Below are 23,750 nucleotides of genomic sequence, written 5' to 3'. Positions count from 1 at the left end.
AAAGCTAAATCACAAATATCCTTGAAATTCCATCCGAGATTATACATTTTAACAACTGGAAGATTATAGCTCCCCGAAAATACAATAACACTTAAAATGTTTACATTTCCCCAGTTTTTCTGTAATCACTGTCTCTCTTCCTAACAAGTGCCCAAGTCTAAACATAGGTTGGATTTTCTGTGCTAATCTCCTAATTCGATTACTTCACAAATCCTTGTGTTTAAAATACATTCAGTTTAGACTAGCGGAGGACGGAGAAAGGCTGACTATTTAATTAAACTCAAAGAGTTGACAGGGAATGTTTTTCATAACCTGGTGCCAATGATGGGTCTCTTGATTCTGATTTTGGTAACTTTGACCTGGTGAGTAAAATAACCTTTTTCTAATTGTATCAATGGGTACGCCTCTATAGTTTCTTGAATGTATATCAATTGTGTATGATAATAAACATACCAATCATAATCCTAATAGGTTTACCTTACTAAGCCTATAGGTCTACACAGGGCAGTATAAACTGTCATCAATTATGATTGCATTGATTTCAGTGTTGGCAGTGTCTATGGACAAGAAAGCTACGCAGGTGAAAACATCACCCGTATTCTGGACCGACTACTAGATGGATATGACAACCGGTTGCGACCAGGATCCGGAGGTGGGCCTGGCGTCCTCTATTCTGATGTATTTTCCTATATCTTACATCTGCAGTACTTTTCATTGAATAAGTAGGAAATAACATAGTCAAATAAAATAAAATACAATTTTATTTGTCACATGCGCCGAATACAACAGCTGTAGACCTTACAGCGAAATGCTTACTTACAAGCCCTTAGCCAACAATGCAGTTTTAAGAAAAATTAATAATTAAAGAGCAGCAGTAAAATAAAACAGTAGGGAGGCTATACACAGGGGGTACCGGTACAGAGTCAATGTGCACAGGTTAGTCGAGGTAATTGAGGTAATATGTACATGTAGGTAGAGTTAAAGTGACTATGCATAGATAATAAACAGAGAGTAGCAGCAGCGTAAAAAAGGGGGTGGGGGGGGGGGGGGGGGGACAATGCAAATAGTCCCGGTAGCCATTTGATTAGCTGTTCAGAGTCTTATGGCTTGGGGGTAGAAGCTGTTGAGAAGTCTTTTGGACCTAGACTTGGCGCTCCGGTACCGCTTGCCGTGCAGTAGCAGAGAGAACAGTCTATGACTATGGTGGCTGGAGTCTTTGACCATTTTTAGGGCCTTCCTCTGACACGCCTGGTATAGAGGTCCTGGATGGCAGGAAGCTTGGCCCCAGTGATGTACTGGGCCGTACGCACTACCCTCTGCAGTGCCTTGCGGTCGGAGGCCGTGCAGTTGCCATACCAGGCAGTGATGCAACTAGTCAGGATGCTCTCGATGGTGCAGCTTTATCATTTTTTGAGGATCTGAGGACCCATGCCAAATCTTTTCAGTCTCCTGAAGAGGAATAGGCTTTGTCGTGCCCTCTTCACGTCTGTCTTGATGTGTTTGGACCATGATAGTTTGTTGGTGATGTGAACACCAAGGAACTTGAAACTCTCAACCTGGTTCACTACAGCCCTGTCGATGAGAATGGGGGCGTGCTCCGTCCTCCTTTTCCTGTAGTCCACAATCATCTCCTTTGTCTTGATCACGTTGAGGGAGAGGTTGTTGTCCTGGCACCACACTGCCAGGTCTCTGACCTCCTCCCTATAGGCTGTCAAATCGTTGTCGGTGATCAGGCCTACCACTGTTGTGCCATCGGGCAAACTTAATGATGGTGTTGGAGTCGTGCCTGGCCATGCAGTCATGGGTGAACAGGGAGTACAGGAGGGGACTGAGCACGCACCCCTGAGGGGCCCCTGTGTTGAGGATTAGCGTGGCAGATATGTTGTTACCTACCCTTACCACCTGGGGGCGGCCCGTCAGGAAGTCCAGGATCCAGTTGCAGAGGGAGGTGTTTAGTCCCAGGGTCCTTAGCTTAGTGATAAGCTTTGAGGGCACTATGGAGTTGAACGCTGAGCTGTAGTCAATGAATAGCATTCTCACGTAGTGTTCTTTTTGTCCAGGTGGGAAAGGGCAGTGTGGAGTGCAATAGAGATGACATCATCTGTGGATCTGTTGGGGAGGTATGCAAATTGGAGTGGGTCTAGGGTTTCTGGGATAATGGTGTTGATGTGAGCCATGACCAGCCTTTCAAAGCACTTCATGGCTACAGACGTGAGTGCTACGGGTCTGTAGTCATTTAGGCAGGTTACCTTAGTGCTCGGAGTACATGTCCTGGTAATCCGTCTGGCCCTGCTACCTTGTGAATGTTAACCTGTTTAAAGGTCTTACTCACATCGACTACGGAGAGCGTGATCACACAGTCGTCCAGAACAGCTGATGATCTCATGCATGCTTCAGTGTTGCTTGCCTTGAAGCGAGCATAGAAGTAATTTAGCTCGTCTGGTAGGCTTGTGTCACTGGGCAGCTCGTGGCTGTGCTTCCCTTTGTAGTCTGTAATAGTTTTCAAGCCCTGCCACATCCGATGAGCGTCGGAGACGGTGTAGTACGATTTAATCTTAGTCCTTTTATTGACTCTTTGCCTGTTTGATGGTTCGTCTGAGGGCATAGCAGGATTTCTTATAAGTGTCCGGGTTAGAGTCCCGCTCCTTGAAAGCGGCAGCTCTACCCTTTAGCTCAGTGCGGATGATGTCTGTAATCCATGGCTTCTGGTTGGGGTATGTACGTACGGTCACTGTGGGGACGACGTCATCGATGCACTTATTGATGAAGCCAGTGACTGATGTGGCGTACTCAATGCCATCGGAAGAATCCCGGAACATATTCCAGTCTGTGCTAGCAAAACAGTAGTGGGGCTATTACAATGTACTGTATTTTTACCTGGTTAGTTTCTTTAAAATAATTGTTCATAGTCTATTTACAGTTTTCCTATATTTTTATGGGCAACAATTAAAATCACTATATCCTTTTCAGGTATGATTACAGAGGTGAAAACAGATATCTTTGTCACCAGCTTTGGACCAGTATCAGATGTGGAAATGGTATGAGACAAACAGCATATTCCCACAGGCTTACTGTCACATAATGTATGTCGTTTAGCAACTGTGTTTATATGTTATGTTTACATATAGTTTCTTATGCATTTATTATATATGGGTTTCAACTGAGCTTCATTGTCCACTGCACTGCTGCCTTATGGGCAGGCTGCTGTAGACTGTAGATTAGATTATGAGCCGTTTAGCTTAATTAGTTTCAATACACTAACTGGGCTGGCGTAATGTTTATTTTAGCCTCTTAATCAATATGTTAAGCAAACTGAGTGCTCAAACGGATTGATGAATGAATATCTATAGGTAGTTATTGTCATAATAATCTCATCATCTCTCTGGACTGTCTTGTCTGAATGGATTTAACTGTAGATAGTTAGTTACAAACACATGTATTATGTCTGTGGTTTGGAGCAGGACCTGCATATCGTACTGTGCATTCCTCTGGCCTTCTTCAGGACTGCAGAATATAGATTCTAGATCTACATTCTAAATTCCAGATTCTACATTCTAGATCCAGAACCTGTCTGGTGATCAGTCATGTAATGCCTGGCCTTCTACCTCCTCAGGAGTACACCATAGACATGTTCTTCCGCCAGACCTGGGTGGACGAGAGGCTGAAGTACGACGGCGCCGTGGAGATCCTGCGTCTCAACAACAAGATGGTGGATAAGATCTGGACGCCCGACACGTTCTTCAGGAACTCCAGGAAGTCCATCGCCCACAACATGACCACTCCCAACAAGCTGTTCCGCATCATGCAGAACGGGACCATCCTCTACACTATGAGGTACCCTGAGTCCCTAGCCCCTCCTCCCTGGGCCCTCCTGTAGAACCTCTTCACCATGAGGTAGCCCCTCCTCCCTGGGCCCTCCTGTAGAACCTCTTCACCATGAGGTAGCCCCTCCTCCCTGCGCCCTCCTGTAGAACCTCTTCACCATGAGGTAGCCCCTCCTCCCTGGGCCCTCCTGTAGAACCACTTCACCATGAGGTAGCCCCTCCTCCCTGGGCCCTCCTGTAGAACCACTTCACCATGAGGTAGCCCCTCCTCCCTGGGCCCTCCTGTAGAACCACTTCACCATGAGGTAGCCCCTCCTCCCTGGGCCCTCCTGTAGAACCTTTTCACCATGAGGTAACCTGCAGGAAGAAGTGTTTTAAATAAACCCCTTTTTGTAGCCAATTAAGTCTGACAATTAAGACTATGAAAAATAAAACGCTGGTGCAGTGCTGCTTTGCACAGAGGAAACCAGTTGTGTTGTACTGTATACACAGGTTTTACACAGATCATGAAATCAGACGTCTAATGTTGTGTGTTCTATTTGTATCTCAGACTAACCATCAGTGCAGAGTGTCCCATGAGGCTCATGGACTTCCCTATGGACGGACATGCCTGTCCTCTCAGGTTCGGCAGCTGTGAGTTCTCAGTCTAGGATCTCCTTTCTCTGGCTCTTTTTTAAAAGTAATTAGGGCTGTCATATTCTTGTAATGTTTTTTTGTATGAAAAAGCTGAAATTTGTAGCAAATTCAGAAGTTCCGATTAATCACAGCAAATCCTGCGATTAACTCGATTTTCTATCGTTTGACAGCCCTAAAAGTAATGTTTTGAAGTGATTGATCATAACAAAAGATAAACCTGGCTTTGAGCAGAGAGAGTTTGCTTCATGCACTGAAACAGTAACATTCACATCCTTACACTCCTCAAAATAGTTAGCTCCATATCCCCTTTGTAGTGCACTACTTTAGTGTACTATAAAAGGAACAGGGGACCATTTCAGATGCATACGATGTTTTGTTGTTTCTGTGAACATTATATATAGGAATGGTATGACAACTGAATGAACTTGTTTCTGTATACATCAGATGCGTACACGAGCAGTGAGATCACCTTTACCTGGAGGAAGGGCCTGGAAGCTTCCGTAGACTGTCCTCAGGAGTCTATCAGTCTGCTACAGTATGACCTGGTGGGACAGAAGTTATCCACGGAGACATTCAAGTCCAACACAGGTAAGGACCCACTGTAGGTTACAATACAATTAGAAACCATTGGTATACCGAGAAGCGTGTGTGTGTTTTGTGACTACTACACTACTATACTACTAAACTACAGTACTACACTACAATACTATACTACTAAACTACAGTACTACACTACAATACTATACTACTAAACTACAGTACTACACTACAATACCATACTACTAAACTACAGTACTACACTACTATACTACTAAACTACAGTACTACACTACAATACCATACTACTAAACTACAGTACTACACTACTATACTACTAAACTACAGTACTACACTACACTACTATACTACTAAACTACAGTACTACACTACACTACTATACTACTAAACTACAGTACTACACTACTATACTACTAAACTATAGTACTACACTACAATACCATACTACTAAACTACAGTACTACACTACACTACTATACTACTAAACTACAGTACTACACTACACTACTATACTACTAAACTACAGTACAGTACTACAATACTATACTACTAAACTACAGTACTACACTACACTACTATACTACTAAACTACAGTACTACACTACAATACTATACTACTAAACTACAGTACTACACTACAATACTATACTACTGAACTACAGTACTACACTACAATACTATACTACTAAACTACAGTACTACACTACAATACCATACTACTAAACTACAGTACTACACTACACTACTATACTACTAAACTACAGTACTACACTACAATACCATACTACTAAACTACAGTACTACACTACACTACTATACTACTAAACTACAGTACTACACTACAATACTATACTACTAAACTACAGTACTACACTACAATACTATACTACTAAACTACAGTACTACACTACAATACTATACTACTAAACTACAGTACTACACTACAATACTACTAAACTATAGTACTACACTACACTACTATACTACTAAACTACAGTACAGTACTACAATACTATACTACTAAACTACAGTACTACACTACACTACTATACTACTAAACTACAGTACTACACTACAATACTATACTACTGAACTACAGTACTACACTACAATACTATACTACTGAACTACAGTACTACACTACAATACTATACTACTAAACTACAGTACTACACTACAATACTATACTACTAAACTACAGTACTACACTACACTACACTACTATACTACTAAACTAAACTACAGTACTACACTACACTACTATAATACTAAACTACAGTACTACACTACAATACTATACTACTAAAACTACAGTACTACACTACACTACTATACTACTAAACTACAGTACTACACTACAATACTATACTACTAAACTACAGTACTACACTACAATACTATACTACTAAACTACAGTACTACACTGCAATACTATACTACTAAACTACAGTACTACACTACAATACTATACTACTAAACTACTACACTACAATACTATACTACTAAACTACAGTACTACACTACAATACTATACTACTAAACTACAGTACTACACTACAATACTACTAAACTACAGTACTACACTACACTACTATACTACTAAACTACAGTACTACACTACAATACTATACTACTAAACTACAGTACTACACTACACTACTATACTACTAAACTACAGTACTACACTACAATACTATACTACTAAACTACAGTACTACACTACACTACTATACTACTAAACTACAGTACTACACTACAATACTACTAAACTACAGTACTACACTACAATACTATACTACAACAATACACTTCTCACTACACTACACTACCACACTACTACACTACACTACTACGCTACTAAATTACGCTACTACACTACACCACACTACACTACTACACTACTACACTACATTACTACACTACACTTCGATACTACACTCCCCTCCTCTCGTCCTTTGTCTCTCTCTCCCTCCCCTCTCTCCCCTCCTCTCTCCCTCCCTCTCTCCCCTCTTCTCTCCCTCTGCACCCCACCTCTTCTCTGATCTGCTCTGTCTCAGGGTAGGGGGGCAGTCAGATATCTTCACTATATGTCTCTAATTGGTTATATCTCTACAGCCTTTCCAGGTCCAAGGACACCCAAGGACATTCATTCTCCTCTCCTCTCCTCTCCTCTCCTCTCCTCTCCTCTCCTATCCTCTCCTCATCCTCTCCTCATCTCCTTTCCTGTATCAGTGTTATGGTCTCTCTCACCGCTGCTCTCTACTGATACCTATTCTGTTTATCTTCCAGGTGACTACTCTGTCATGGTAGTCCATTTTCTACTACAGAGGAAGCTAGGCTACTACCTGATTCAGACTTACATCCCTCTGATTATGGTGGTGGTTCTGTCACAAGTAGCATTCTGGATCAACAAAGAGTCTGTCCCTGCACGCACTGTGGCTGGTATGATAACAACCCTCTATCTCTGTGTCTGGTATGATAACAACCCTCTGTCTCTGTGTCCGGTATGATAACAACCCTCTGTCTCTGTGTCTGGTATGATAACAACCCTCTGTCTCTGTGTCTGGTATGATAACAACCCTCTGTCTCTGTGTCCGGTATGATAACAACCCTCTGTCTCTGTGTCTGGTATGATAACAACCCTCTGTCTCTGTGTCCGGTATGATAACAACCCTCTGTCTCTGTGTCTGGTATGATAACAACCCTCTGTCTCTGTGTCCGGTATGATAACAACCCTCTATCTCTGTGTCCGGTATGATAACAACCCTCTGTTCATTAGTCTCTCTCTCTCTCTCTCTCCTCCCATGCCACATGTAATTAGTGTAGCCTACACTGTTTTTTAGTGCTGAGAGATTAGTGCTTTTTGACGTAGATTCGGTTTCGGTTCGATAATTAACAAAAAAATCCAAGTTTTCGACCCTGCTGGTAATCTATGAATATTTGAACATCTTGGAGAAATATCAGGCCTTAATGGCCATGTACTGTTATAATCTGAGGGGACCCCTCAGAGCCTGGTTCCTCTCTAGGTTTCTTCCCAGGTTTCTGCCTTTCTAGGGAGTTTTTCCTAGCCACCGTGCTTCTACATCTGCATTGCTTGCTGTTTGGCGTTTTAGGATGGGTTTCTGTACAGCACTTTGTGACATCTGCTGATATAAAAAGGGCTTTATAAATGTATTGTATTTATTTTTATTTTACCTTTATTTAACTAGGCAAGTCAGTTAAGAACAAATTCTTATTTACAATGACGGCCTACACCGGCCAAACCCGGACGACGCTGGGCCAATTGTGCGCCGCCCTATGGGACTCCCAATCACGGACGGTTGTGATACAGCCTGGAATCGAACCAGGGGGTCTGTAGTGACACCTCAAGCACTGAGATGCAGTGCCTTAGACCACTGCATATAAAATGTGATTGATTTGATTGATTGATTGATTGATTGATATGCATATCCTTGCTTCAGGTCCTGAGCTACAGGCAGTTAGAAATGGGTATGTCATTTTATGCGAAAATTTGAAAAAAGGCTCAGATCTTTAAGAGGTTAAAAACTAATTAGACTGTATCCTGTTGACCCCATTTCGCCTAGTCTCATCACACAACCCTTAATTACAGGGGGTAGTCCAGGGGAGCTGGACACTCCAAAAACACAACAGGAGGTAGTCTGGGAGAGCTGGACACTCCAAAAACACATTTGGGATGCCCTGGAAATTATGGGATGGATGAAAGAATAATATATTTAATGGTTATGAGGGTACCCCAAGTTACATTCTAAGTTTATGTATGTGGGTGCCCAAAATGTGTTATGGGGAAGCCCCAAGCCCTATCTTGGGGTACCCACCGTTGAATACGTTATTTTTAACCCGGCCTATTATTTATCAGGGCATCCCCGAATGACAAGTTGTAATTGGAACCCTGTCTCAAACACAAACATATGATAATAGTGTTCTAATTCTGTTTCTATGGTCTCCATCTCCGCCTATCCTAACAACCAACAGGCATCACCACGGTCCTCACCATGACAACCCTCAGCATCAGCGCCCGCCAGTCTCTGCCCAAGGTGGCCTACGCTACAGCCATGGACTGGTTCATCGCCGTGTGTTTCGCCTTCGTGGCGTCCGCGCTCATCGAGTTCGCCGCCGTCAACTACTTGGCTACGCTGCAGGCCAACAGACTGAAGAAGAACGCCAGGCAGAAAAAACTGGAGGTCCTGGCGGAAGCAAGATATGATGATGAGGAGGAGGATGAGAGTGCTTCATCTGTAAGTTATTTACTGGATGTAGGGTGGGAGGGTGGGTGGGTGGGGGGGGGGGGGGGGGGGGGGGGATGGACACATAAACACTCACACAGACGTGGTTAGGGTTGGTAGCTAGGGGTTTTACAGTATGCAGCTGTAACTGTAACGAGCAGCATTCACATTCACATCACACTCCCCATTCAACTACAGAACACCATCACTAAGGCTCTCCCCATTCAACTATAGAACACCATCACTAAGGCTCTCCCCATTCAACTACAGAACACCATCACTAAGGCTCTCTCCATTCAACTACAGAACACCATCACTAAGGCTCTCCTCATTCAACTACAGAACACCATCACTAAGGCTCTCCCCATTCAACTACAGAACACCATCACTAAGGCTCTCTCCATTCAACTACAGAACACCATCACTAGGGCTCTCTCCATTCAACTACAGAACACCATCACTAAGGCTCTCTCCATTCAACTACAGAACACCATCACTAAGGCTCTCCTCATTCAACTACAGAACACCATCACTAAGGCTCTCCCCATTCAACTACAGAACACCATCACTAAGGCTCTCTCCATTCAACTACAGAACACCATCACTAAAGCTCTCTCCATTCAACTACAGAACACCATCACTAAGGCTCTGTCCATTCAACTACAGAACACCATCACTAAGGCTCTCCCCATTCAACTACAGAACACCATCACTAAAGCGCTCCCCATTCAACTACAGAACACCATCACTAAGGCTCTCTCCATTCAACTACAGAACACCATCACTAAGGCTCTCTCCATTCAACTATAGAACACCACACATTAAATAGTGATGCACACAGTTGTCATGCTCTCATATCTTTGTGGAGGTAGCTAGCTAGTTATATACTATATTCTATATGCTATATGCTATATGTTTTATACTATATGCTACATGCTATATTCTATATGCTTTATGTTATATGCTACATGCTATATGTTATATGCTACATGCTATATTATATATGCTATATTCTATATGCTATATGTTATATGCTATATGCTATATGTTATATGCTATATGCTACATGTTATATTCTATATGCTATATTCTATATGCTATATGCTATTATGCTAATCCAGTAAGCCACTGTGCATGGTAGATTGGTGTCCTGCGATAGCTGGCTCACATCTTAGTAGTGTTAGGCTCATGGTTAGATGTTTCTAAATAGCCTGAGTGAGTGTGAGAATGAACAGGGCACAACTAGGAGCTCAGACACACTGACAAGCTGCTGTGTGCTATACGGACAATTGGCAACGGCATGTACTGTAGTGGAGTGTTAAATAGTGTTGAAAAAGAGAGAGCGAGAGAGACCATGGGTATACAGTGGGGAAAAAAAGTATTTAGTCAGCCACCAATTGTGCAAGTTCTCCCACTTAAAAAGATGAGAGAGGCCTGTAATTTTCATCATAGGTACACGTCAACTATGACAGACAAAATGAGAAGAAAAAAATCCAGAAAATCACATTGTAGGATTTTTAATGAATTTATTTGCAAATTATGGTGGAAAATAAGTATTTGGTCAATAACAAAAGTTTCTCAATACTTTGTTATATACCCTTTGTTGGCAATGACACAGGTCAAACGTTTTCTGTAAGTCTTCACAAGGTTTTCACACACTGTTGCTGGTATTTTGGCCCATTCCTCCATGCAGATCTCCTCTAGACCAGTGATGTTTTGGGGCTGTCGCTGGGCAACACAGACTTTCAACTCCCTCCAAAGATTTTCTATGGGGTTGAGATCTGGAGACTGGCTAGGCCACTCCAGGACCTTGAAATGCTTCTTACGAAGCCACTCCTTCGTTGCCCGGGCGGTGTGTTTGGGATCATTGTCATGCTGAAAGACCCAGCCACGTTTCATCTTCAATGCCCTTGCTGATGGAAGGAGGTTTTCACTCAAAATCTCACGATACATGGCCCCATTCATTCTTTCCTTTACACGGATCAGTCGTCCTGGTCCCTTTGCAGAAAAACAGCCCCAAAGCATGATGTTTCCACCCCCATGCTTCACAGTAGGTATGGTGTTCTTTGGATGCAACTCAGCATTCTTTGTCCTCCAAACACGACGAGTTGAGTTTTTACCAAAAAGTTATATTTTGGTAGCAAACTTCAGACGGGCCTGGACATGTACTGGCTTAAGCAGGGGGACACGTCTGGCACTGCAGGATTTGAGTCCCTGGCGGCGTAGTGTGTTACTGATGGTAGGCTTTGTTACTTTGGTCCCAGCTCTCTGCAGGTCATTCACTAGGTCCCCCCGTGTGGTTCTGGGATTTTTGCTCACCGTTCTTGTGATCATTTTGACCCCACCGGGTGAGATCTTGCGTGGAGCCCCAGATCGAGGGAGATTATCAGTGGTCTTGTATGTCTTCCATTTCCTAATAATTGCTCCCACAGTTGATTTCTTCAAACCAAGCTGCTTACCTATTGCAGATTCAGTCTTCCCAGCCTGGTGCAGGTCTACAATTTTGTTTCTGGTGTCCTTTGACAGCTCTTTGGTCTTGGCCATAGTGGAGTTTGGAGTGTGACTGTTTGAGGTTGTGGACAGGTGTATTTTATACTGATAACAAGTTCAAACAGGTGCCATTAATACAGGTAACGAGTGGAGGACAGAGGAGCCTCTTAAAGAAGAAGTTACAGGTCTGTGAGAGACAGAAATCTTGCTTGTTTGTAGGTGACCAAATACTTATTTTCCACCATAATTTGCAAATAAATTCATTAAAAATCCTACAATGGGATTTTCTGGATTTTTTTTCTCTCAATTTGTCTGTCATAGTTGACGTGTACCTATGATGAAAATTACAGGCCTCTCTCATCTTTTTAAGTGGGAGAACTTGCACAATTGGTGGCTGACTAAATACTTTTTTTCCCCCACTGTACATATTACCTGCAGCATCATACTATAGGAGTGGATACATGTATGTTCTCTACTCCAGTAGTATTCTATTCCATGATTCCATGGTACATGTGTATGCATCCAGATGCTACTCCCAGAGGTGTTGCATTAGCTCTTCTAGATTTGGAATTCTACTACACTAATGATCCCTGTTGCCTGTTCTCTTCAATCCTCTGCCCCTCCACCCCACCCCTCCTCTTCCTCCACCCCAAACCCTCCACCCCACCCCTCCTCTACCTCCACCCCACCCCTCCTCTTCCTCCACCCCAAACCCTCCACCCCACCCCTCCTCTACCTCCACCCCACCCCTCCTCTACCTCCACCCCTAACCCTCCACCCCACCCCTCCTCTACCTCCACCCCTAACCCTCCACCCCACCCCTCCTCTACCTCCACCCCACCCCTCCTCTTCCTCCACCCCAAACCCTCCACCCCACCCCTCCTCTACCTCCACCCCACCCCTCCTCTTCCTCCACCCCAAACCCTCCACCCCACCCCTCCTCTACCTCCACCCCACCCCTCCTCTACCTCCACCCCTAACCCTCCACCCCACCCCTCCTCTACCTCCACCCCTAACCCTCCACCCCACCCCTCCTCTACCTCCACCCCTAACCCTCCACCCCACCCCTCCTCTTCCTCCACCCCTAACCCTCCACCCCACCCCTCCTCTACCTCAACCCCTAACCCTCCACCCCACCCCACCCCTCCTCTACCTCCACCCCTAACCCTCCACCCCACCCCTCCTCTTCCTCCACCCCTAACCCTCCACCCCACCCCTCCTCTACCTCCACCCCTAACCCTCCACCCCACCCCTCCTCTACCTCCACCCCTAACCCTCCACCCCACCCCACCCCTCCTCTACCTCCACCCCTAACCCTCCAACCCACCCCTCCTCTTCCTCCACCCCTAACCCTCCACCCCACCCCTCCTCTACCTCCACCCCTAACCCTCCACCCCACCCCTCCTCTACCTCCACCCCTAACCCTCCACCCCACCCCTCCTCTACCTCCACCCCTAACCCTCCACCCCACCCCTCCTCTTCCTCCACCCCTAACCCTCCACCCCACCCCACCCCTCCTCTCCATCCACCCCTAACCCTCCACCCCACCCCTCCTCTTCCTCCACCCCTAACCCTCCACCCCACCCCTCCTCTACCTCCACCCCTAACCCTCCACCCCACCCCTCCTCTACCTCCACCCCAAACCCTCCACCCCACCCCTCCTCTACCTCCACCCCACCCCTCCTCTACCTCCACCCCACCCCTCCTCTACCTCCACCCCTAACCCTCCACCCCACCCATCCTCTTCCTCCACCCCTAACCCTCCACCCCACCCCTCCTCTTCCTCCACCCCTAACCCTCCACCCCACCCCACCCCACCCCTCCTCTTCCTCCACCCCTAACCCTCCACCCCACCCCACCCCTCCTCTACCTCCACCCCTAACCCTCCACCCCACCCCTCCTCTTCCTCCACCCCTAACCCTCCACCCCACCCCTCCTCTTCCTCCACCACTAACCCTCCACCCCACCCCTCCTCTACCTCAACCCCTAACCCTCCACCCCACCCCACCCCTCCTCTACCTCCACCCCTAACCCTCCACCCCACCCCTCCTCTTCCTCCACCCCTAACCCTCCACCCCACCCCTCCTCTACCTCCACCCCTAACCCTCCACCCCACCCCTCCTCTACCTCCACCCCTAACCCTCCACCCCACCCCTCCTCTTCCTCCACCCCTAACCCTCCACCCCACCCCTCCTCTACCTCCACCCCTAACCCTCCACCCCACCCCTCCTCTACCTCCACCCCTAACCCTCCACCCCACCCCTCCTCTACCTCCACCCCTAACCCTCCACCCCACCCCTCCTCTTCCTCCACCCCTAACCCTCCACCCCACCCCACCCCTCCTCTCCCTCCACCCCTAACCCTCCACCCCACCCCTCCTCTTCCTCCACCCCTAACCCTCCACCCCACCCCTCCTCTACCTCCACCCCTAACCCTCCACCCCACCCCTCCTCTACCTCCACCCCAAACCCTCCACCCCACCCCTCCTCTACCTCCACCCCACCCCTCCTCTACCTCCACCCCACCCCTCCTCTACCTCCACCCCTAACCCTCCACCCCACCCATCCTCTTCCTCCACCCCTAACCCTCCACCCCACCCCTCCTCTTCCTCCACCCCTAACCCTCCACCCCACCCCACCCCACCCCTCCTCTTCCTCCACCCCTAACCCTCCACCCCACCCCACCCCTCCTCTACCTCCACCCCTAACCCTCCACCCCACCCCTCCTCTTCCTCCACCCCTAACCCTCCACCCCACCCCTCCTCTACCTCCACCCCTAACCCTCCACCCCACCCCTCCTCTACCTCCACCCCTAACCCTCCACCCCACCCCTCCTCTCCCTCCACCCCTAACCCTCCACCCCACCCCTCCTCTACCTCCACCCCTAACCCTCCACCCCACCCCTCCTCTACCTCCACCCCTAACCCTCCACCCCACCCCTCCTCTACCTCCACCCCTAACCCTCCACCCCACCCCTCCTCTACCTCCACCCCTAACCCTCCACCCCACCCCTCCTCTACCTCCACCCCTAACCCTCCACCCCACCCCTCCTCTTCCTCCACCCCTAACCCTCCACCCCACCCCACCCCTCCTCTTCCTCCACCCCTAACCCTCCACCCCACCCCTCCTCTACCTCCACCCCTAACCCTCCACCCCACCCCTCCTCTACCTCCACCCCACCCCTCCTCTACCTCCACCCCTAACCCTCCACCCCACCCCTCCTCTTCCTCCACCCCTAACCCTCCACCCCACCCCACCCCACCCCTCCTCTTCCTCCACCCCTAACCCTCCACCCCACCCCACCCCTCCTCTACCTCCACCCCTAACCCTCCACCCCACCCCTCCTCTTCCTCCACCCCTAACCCTCCACCCCACCCCACCCCTCCTCTACCTCCACCCCTAACCCTCCACCCCACCCCTCCTCTTCCTCCACCCCTAACCCCCCACCCCACCCCTCCTCTACCTCCACCCCTAACCCTCCACCCCACCCCTCCTCTTCCTCCACCCCTAACCCTCCACCCCAACCCTCCTCTACCTCCACCCCTAACCCTCCACCCCACCCCTCCTCTACCTCCACCCCTAACCCTCCACCCCACCCCTCCTCTTCCTCCACCCCTAACCCTCCACCCCACCCCTCCTCTACCTCCACCCCTAACCCTCCACCCCAACCCTCCTCTTCCTCCACCCCTAACCCTCCAACCCACACCTCCTCTTCCTCCACCCCTAACCCTCCACCCCACCCCTCCTCTACCTCCACCCCTAACCCTCCACCCCACCCCTCCTCTTCCTCCACACCTAACCCTCCACCCCACCCCACCCCTCCTCTACCTCCACCCCTAACCCTCCACCCCACCCCTCCTCTTCCTCCACCCCTAACCCTCCACCCCACCCCACCCCTCCTCTACCTCCACCCCTAACCCTCCACCCCACCCCTCCTCTTCCTCCACCCCTAACCCTCCACCCCACCCCTCCTCTACCTCCACCCCTAACCCTCCACCCCACCCCTCCTCTTCCTCCACCCCTAACCCTCCACCCCACCCCACCCCTCCTCTTCCTCCACCCCTAACCCTCCACCCCACCCCTCCTCTACCTCCACCCCTAACCCTCCACCCCTAACCCTCCACCCCACCCCTCCTCTACCTCCACCCCTAACCCTCCACCCCACCCCTCCTCTACCTCCACCCCTAACCCTCCACCCCACCCCTCCTCTACCTCCACCCCTAACCCTCCACCCCTCCCCTCCTCTACCTCCACCCCACCCCTCCACCCCAACCCTCCTCTATGTCCACCTCTAACCTTCAACCCCTAACCCTCCACCATCACTCCACTCCGTTCCCCCAGCCCCCGTCAGAGAGAGGGGGCCTGAAGAAGAGGTATAACTCCATAGCCCAGAGTGAGACGGACACTGGCCCCCCGTTGCCCATCTTCCTGCAGCAGGGTTCAGCTGTGCCCCCCAACCCAGCTCTGGCTGGCACTAGCCCCATAGACCAGTACTCCCGCATCATGTTCCCCCTGGCCTTCGCACTCTTCAACCTGTTCTACTGGATCATATACTTGGGCAAGGACACCATGGAACAGGCCAGGTATGAGTTAATAAAGTCTCTATTCTGTTCTATTAGGACACCATGGAACAGGCCAATATCTATGACCCTCAAACTCAACTCTGGACCTCAAAGCCAGTTCCACTGCGTTTTTTCATTGTTCATCTATAATTATCAGGTAGAACAGTAAACCAGAAGGCTCCGGACCTCGTAGGGTCAGAGTTGAATACCCCTGGTCTATTACATAAAAATACTAAAGAACATACAAATAATTCATAGTGGAAGGACTCATTGCAATGATAAACAGATAAAGTGTGACTTTTCAGTCACAGAACAAAACATTGCCCTTTAATGTATTATTTTATGTTAGGACCTTCTCATCGGTGTTACTGAAGACACTGTTTTATGTTAGGACCTTCTCATCAGTGTTACTGAAGACTGACTGTTTTATGTTAGGACCTTCTCATTGGTGTTACTGAAGACTGCCTGTTTTATGTTAGCACCTTCTAATCAGTGTTACTGAAGACTGCCTGTTTTATGTTAGCACCTTCTAATCAGTGTTACTGAAGGCTGCCTGTTTTATGTTAGGACCTTCTCATTGGTGTTACTGAAGACTGCCTGATATCCAAGATGGCGTAGCAGTGCGTTCGTGTTTTCTATAGTGTCCTCATGTAAATAGCCTGTTTTTGTTGTTGTTGTCTTTTTCGTATATATTTTCGTATATATTTCTCAATCTCACTTTCCATCCGTTAACTAAATATACTTTCCTGCAACCCGCCTCACCCAATGTGGAACGGATTCTATTATTTATTTTTTATCCAGAACCTCTGGCTGAAACTAGCCAGCTAGCCAGCTAACTAGCTACTTGCTATTAGCCACCGTTAGCGGTCTTCACCATTGTCCGTGGCCTGCACTACCTACCAGCCAGCTCTAGCCTGGACAATTATCGGCCAGTCAGCACATCGCGCTATCGAGCCAGAGCATATCGGATTTTCTGCCGGAATCGCTGGACCTTAACACTGGATCATCGCAACTAGCTAGCTGCAACCGAGTGGCTGTTGTTGTTGTTGGCTAATCACCACTGTCCGAAGCTAGCCCCAGTTAGCCTTGAGCTAGCCTCGAGCCAGGCCCATCTCCCGGCTATCTACCTCTCTGTCAACCGGACGGGACCTGCTAGTGTTGACACGGAGCCCCACCGATCCATCACGACTGATTTGCCGACGTAATCGTCTGATGTGGTTTCAACAGGCTTCCCGTTGCGATGACCACGAAGATCCATCTGCTAGCCCCGGCCCGCTAGCACGCGTAATCAACAGCCGTGCCTCCTGCTCGCCTGTGCTTTAGCAGCCTACGATCTGCTCCCGGACTTACTAAGTGCTGTTCACTGGACGTTATGATCACTCAGCTACACAGCTAATGCCTGCTGGACTGTTCCTTTACACGGTACCTCATCCTGTTTATCTGTTTAGCCTCAGCCCAAACTTTCGTCGCCATTACCAGTTGTTGTCTTAGCCCTCTCGAATAACACCTGTGATTGCGTTATGCCTCTCTCCCATGTCAATATGCCTAGCCATTTGCTGTTTGGGTTAGTTCTTATTATACAATTTCACTGTAGAGCCCCAAGTTCAGCTCAACCAGCCTCAGAGAGCTCCTTTGTCCCACCCCCCCATACAAGCGGAGACAGGCTCAATCGGTACCTCCAGTGATGCTATCTCTTTCATAGTTACCCAATGCTTAGGTGTACCTCCACTGTACTCATATCCTTCCATATCCTTGTCTGTACATAATGCCCTGAATCAAGTCTACAACGCCCGGAAATCTGCCCCTCTTCTCTGTACCCAACGCACTAGAAGACCAGTTCTTAAAGCCTTTAGCCGTATCCTTATTCTATTCCTCCTCTGTTCCTCTGGTGATGTAGAGGTTAACCCAGGCCCTGTAGCCCCCAGTATCACTCCTACCCCCCAGGCGCTATCATTTGTTGACTTCTGTAACCGTAAAAGCCTTGGTTTCTTGCATGTTAACATCAGAAGCCTCTTCCCCAAGTTTGAGTTATTCACTGCGTTAGCACACTCTGCCAACCCTGATGTTCTTGCAGTGTCTGAATCTTGGCTTAGGAAGGCCACCAAAAATTCAGAAATGTCCATTCCGAACAACAACATTTTCCGTCTAGATAGAACTGCCAAAAGGGGCGGAGTTGCAATCTACTGTAGAGATCTATCATACTATCCAGGTCTGTGCCCAAACAGTTTGAGCTTCTACTTCTAAAAATCCACCTTTCCAGAAATAAGTCTCTCACTGTTGCCGCTTGCTACAGACCCCCCTCAGCCCCCAGTTGTGCCCTGGACACTATATGTGAATTGATTGCCCCCTATCTATCCTCAGAGTTCATACTGCTTGGTGACCTAAACTGGGATATGCTTAACACCCCGGCCATCGTACAATCTAAACTAGATGCCCTCAATCTCACACAAATCATCAAGGAACCTACCAGGTACAACTCTAAATCCGTAAACATGGGCACCCTCATAGATATCATCCTGACTAATTTACCCTCTAAATACACCTTCGCTGTCTTCAACCAGGATCTCAGCGATCACTGCCTCATTAACTGCGTCCGTAATGGGTCCGCGGTCAAACGACCACCCCTCATCACTGTCAAACGCTCCCTAAAACAATTCAGCGACCAGGCCTTTCTAATTGACCTGGCCTGGGTATCCTGAATGGATATTGACCTCATTCCGTCAATAGAGGATACCTGGATGTTCTTCAAAAGTGCTTTCCTCTCCATCTTAAATAAGCATGCCCCATTCAAAAAATTCAGAACTAAGAACAGATATAGCCCCTGGTTCACCCCAGACTTGACTGCCCTTGACCAGCACAAAAACATCCTGTGGCGTACTGCATTAGCATCGAACAGCCCCCGCGATATGCAACTTTTCAGGGAAGTCAGGAACCAATATAGACAAGCAGTTAGGAAAGCAAAGGCTAGCTTTTTCAAACAGAAATGTGCATCCTGTAGCACTAATTCCAAAAGGTTTTGGGACACTGTAAAGTCCATGGAGAATAAGGGCACCTCCTCCCAGCTACCCACTGCACTGAGGCTAGGAAACACTGTCTCCACCGATAAATCTACGATAATCGAGAATTTCAATAAGCATTTTGCTACGGCTGGCCATGCTTTCCACCTGGCTACCCCTACCCCGGCCACCAGCTCTGCACCCGCCTGGTTCACCAACTACTTCTCAGATAGAGTTCAGTGTGTCAAATCGGAGGACCTGTTGTCTGGACCTATGGCAGTCTCTATGGGGGTGCCACAGGGTTCAATTCTTGGGCCGACTCTTTTCTCTGTGTATATCAATGATGTCGCTCTTGCTGCTGGTGACTCTCAGATCCACCTCTACGCAGACGACACCATTTTGTATACATCTGGCCCTTCATTGGACACTGTGTTAACAAACGTCCAAACGAGCTTCAATGCCATACAACACTCCTTCAGTAGCCTCCAACTGCTCTTAAACACTAGTAAAACTAAATGCATGCTCTTCAATCGAACGCTGCTGGCACCCGCCCACCCGACTAGAATCACCACTCTCAGCGGGTCTGACTTAGAATATGTGGACAATTACAAATACCTAGGTGTCTGGTTAGACCGTAAACTCTCCTTCCAGACTCACATTAAGCATCTCCAATCCAAAGTTAAATCTAGAATTGGCTTCCTATTTCACAACAAAGCCTCCTTCACTCATGCTGCTAAACATGCCCTCGTAAAACTGACTATCCTACCGATCCTTGACTTCGGCGATGTCATTTACAAAATAGCTTCCAACACTCTACTCAACAAATTGGATGTAGTCTATCACAGTGCCATCAGTTTTGTCACCAAAGCCCCATATACCACCCACCATTGTGACCTGTACGCTCTCGTTGGCTGGCCCTCACTACATACAGTGGGGAAAGAAAGTATTTAGTCAGCCACCAATTGTGCAAGTTCTCCCACTTAAAAAGATGAGAGAGGCCTGTAATTTTCATCATAGGTACACGTCAACTATGACAGACAAATTGAGAAAAACAATTCCAGAAAATCACATTGTAGGATTTTTAATGAATTTATTTGCAAATTATGGTGGAAAATAAGTATTTGGTCACCTACAAACAAGCAAGATTTCTGGCTCTCACAAACCTGTAACTTCTTGTTTAAGAGGCTCCTCTGTCCCCCACACGTTACCTGTATTAATGGCACCTGTTTGAACTTGTTATCAGTATAAAAGACACCTGTCCACAACCTCAAACAGTCACACTCCAAACTCCACTATGGCCAAGACCAAAGAACTGTCAAAGGACACCAGAAACAAAATTGTAGACCTGCACCAGGCTGGGAAGACTGAATCTGCAATAGGTAAGCAGCTTGGTTTGAAGAAATCAACTGTGGGAGCAATTATTAGGAAATGGAAGACATACAAGACCACTGATAATCTCCCTCGATCTGGGGCTCCACGAAAGATCTCACCCTGTGGGGTCAAAATGATCACAAGAACGGTGAGCAAAAATCCCAGAACAACACGGGGGGACCTAGTGAATGTCCTGCAGAGAGCTGGGACCAAAGTAACAAAGCCTACCATCAGTAACACACTATGCCGCCAGGGACTCAAATCCTGCAGTGCAAGACGTGTCCCCCTGCTTAAGCCAGTACATGTCCAGGCCCTTCTGAAGTTTGCTAGAGTGCATTTGGATTATCCAGAAGAGGATTGGGAGAATGTCATATGGTCAGATGAAACCAAAATAGAACTTTTTGGTAAAAACTCAACTTGTCGTGTTTGGAGGACAAAGAATGCTGAGTTGCATCCAAAGAACACCATACCTACTGTGGAGCATGGGGGTGGAAACATCATGCTTTGGGGCTGTTTTTCTGCAAAGGGACCAGGACGACTGATCCGTGTAAAGGAAAGAATGAATGGGGCCATGTATCGTGAGATTTTGAGTGAAAACCTCCTTCCATCAGCAAGGGCATTGAAGATGAAACGTGGCTGGGTCTTTCAGCATGACAATGATCCCAAACACACTGCCCGGGCAACGAAGGAGTGGCTTCGTAAGAAGCATTTCAAGGTCCTGGAGTGGCCTAGCCAGTCTCCAGATCTCAACCCCATAGAAAATCTTTGGAGGGAGTTGAAAGTCTGTGTTGCCCAGCGACAGCCCCAAAACATCACTGCTCTAGAGGAGATCTGCATGGAGGAATGGGCCAAAACACCAGCAACAGTGTGTGAAAACCTTGTGAAGACTTACAGAAAACGTTTGACCTGTGTCATTGCCAACAAAGGGTATATAACAAAGTATTGAGAAACGTTTGTTATTGACCAAATACTTATTTTCCACCATAATTTGCAAATAAATTCATAAAAAATCCTACAATGTGATTTTCTGGAATTTTTTTCCTCATTTTGTCTGTTATAGTTGACGTGTACCTATGATGAAAATTAAAGGCCTCTCTCATCTTTTTAAGTGGGAGAACTTGCACAATTGGTGGCTGACTAAATACTTTTTTTCCCCACTGTATTCGTCGCCAAACTCACTGGCTCCAGGTCATCTATAAATCACTTCTAGGCAAATCCCTGCCTTATCTTAGCTCATTGGTCACCATAGCAACACCCACCCGTAGTATGCACTCCAGCAGGTATATCTTACTGGTCATCCCCAAAGCCAACACCTCCTTTGGCCGCCATTCCTTCCAGTTCTCTGCTGCTAATGACTGGAACGAACTGCAAAAATCTCTGAAGCTGGAGACTCTTATCTCCCTCACTATCTTTAAGCATCAGTTGTCAAAGCAGCTTACCGATCACTGCACCTGTACACAGCCCATCTGTAATTAGCCCACCCAACTACCTCATCCCCATATTGTTATTTACATTGTTATTTATTTTGCTCATTTGCACCCCAGTATCTCTATTTGCACATCATCTTCTGCACATCTATCACTCCAGTGTTAATACTAAATTGTAATTATTTTGCACTATGGCCTATTTATTGCCTTACCTCCATAACTACATTTGCACACACTGTATATAGATTTTCTATTGTGTTATTGACTGTACGTTTTGTTTACCCCATATGTAACTCTGTGTTGTTGTTGTTTTTATCGCACTGCTTTGCTTTATCTTGGCCAGGTCGCAATTGTAAATGAGAACTTGTTCTCAACTGGCTTAAACCTGGTTAAATAAAGGTGAAATAAAAAATAAAAATGTTAGCACCTTCTCATCAGTGTTACTGAAGACTGCCTGTTTTATATTTGACTATTCTATATCCACAACACAGACTTATGTAAATTCACTGTCAGTCTCCCAAATGGCACCACGTTCCCTACATAGTGCACTACTTTTGACCAGGGTCCATAGGGTGCCATTTGGGACATGCACTGTTTCAGCTGCATATTGGACCATTCTGAATCTGTATCAACAACACAACACAGACCCACTGTATGTAACTCTGCCTTCTGCTCTCTGGTGATGATCTGCAGCAGCAGAACAATTACTAACCACTGTTTTTTGTCAAATACTTTTATCCAGACAGTAAAGACATGAATAATGTCTGCCGCTGGAACAACCCCTGGAGTTGTAGACCAACATGGGAAAGGGAAAGCCCCTGGAGTTGTAGACCAACATGGGAAAGGGAAAGCCCCTGGAGTTGTAGACCAACATGGGAAATGGAAAGCCCCTGGAGTTGTAGACCAACATGGGAAAGGGAAAGCCCCTGGAGTTGTAGATCAACATGGGAAAGGGAAAGCCCCTGGAGTTGTAGACCAACATGGGAAAGGGAAAGCCCCTGGAGTTGTAGACCAACATGGGAAAGGGAAAGCCCCTGGAGCTGTAGATCAACATGGGAAAGGGAAAGCCCCTGGAGTTGTAGACCAACATGGGAAAGGGAAAGCCCCTGGAGTTGTAGACCAACATGGGAAAGGGAAAGCCCCTGGAGTTGTAGACCAACATGGGAAAGGGAAAGCCCCTGGAGTTGTAGACCAACATGGGAAAGGGAAAGCCCCTGGAGCTGTAGATCAACATGGGAAAGGGAAAGCCCCTGGAGTTGTAGACCAACATGGGAAAGGGAAAGGGGTCGCTAGCTGGAGGATGTTAGATGGTTCTGTTGCTGCTCTACTAAGCTGAAGACAGAGAGAGAGAGAGAGAAAGAGGGGGAAGGAGGGAGAGACAGAGAGAGAGAGAGAGAGAGAGCAGAGAGAGTGAGAGAGTGAGAGAGAGAGTGAGAGCAGAGAGAGAGAGCAGAGAGAGAGAGAGAAAGAGGGGGAAGGAGGGAGAGACAGAGAGAGAGAGAGAGAGCAGAGAGAGAGAGCAGAGAGAGAGAGAGCGAGCGAGAGAGGGATATGTGGGGCTTTTATCAGTTAGAGTATAGCACAAGTCATAGAAAAGGAGCTCAATTAATTTGCAAAGAAATAATGTGCATCAAACAGTCGCC

The 23,750-nt window shown here is 47.5% G+C and overlaps 1 protein-coding gene across 1 annotated transcript in view; it reads left to right on the top strand.

The window, feature by feature from the left end:
• Positions 1 to 324: 324 nt before the first annotated feature.
• gabra6a (gamma-aminobutyric acid type A receptor subunit alpha6a) overlaps positions 325 to 23,750 on the top strand; it is a gene marked incomplete at its 5' end in the record, with an annotated part of 25,943 nt that continues 2,517 nt past the window's right edge. Inside the window, 9 exons of the mRNA XM_084146971.1 lie at positions 325 to 362; positions 546 to 652; positions 2,971 to 3,038; positions 3,614 to 3,834; positions 4,375 to 4,457; positions 4,905 to 5,048; positions 7,308 to 7,460; positions 9,012 to 9,274; positions 16,093 to 16,334. Of these exons, the coding sequence (XP_084003097.1) occupies positions 325 to 362; positions 546 to 652; positions 2,971 to 3,038; positions 3,614 to 3,834; positions 4,375 to 4,457; positions 4,905 to 5,048; positions 7,308 to 7,460; positions 9,012 to 9,274; positions 16,093 to 16,334 (1,319 nt within the window). The remainder of the gene's footprint in view (positions 363 to 545; positions 653 to 2,970; positions 3,039 to 3,613; positions 3,835 to 4,374; positions 4,458 to 4,904; positions 5,049 to 7,307; positions 7,461 to 9,011; positions 9,275 to 16,092; positions 16,335 to 23,750) is intronic.

The sequence above is a fragment of the Coregonus lavaretus genome, assembly GCF_964263955.1.
Source record: "Coregonus lavaretus genome assembly, chromosome: 29".
Taxonomy (NCBI): domain Eukaryota; kingdom Metazoa; phylum Chordata; class Actinopteri; order Salmoniformes; family Salmonidae; genus Coregonus; species Coregonus lavaretus.
This window is presented reverse-complemented; position numbering and strand designations above follow the sequence as displayed.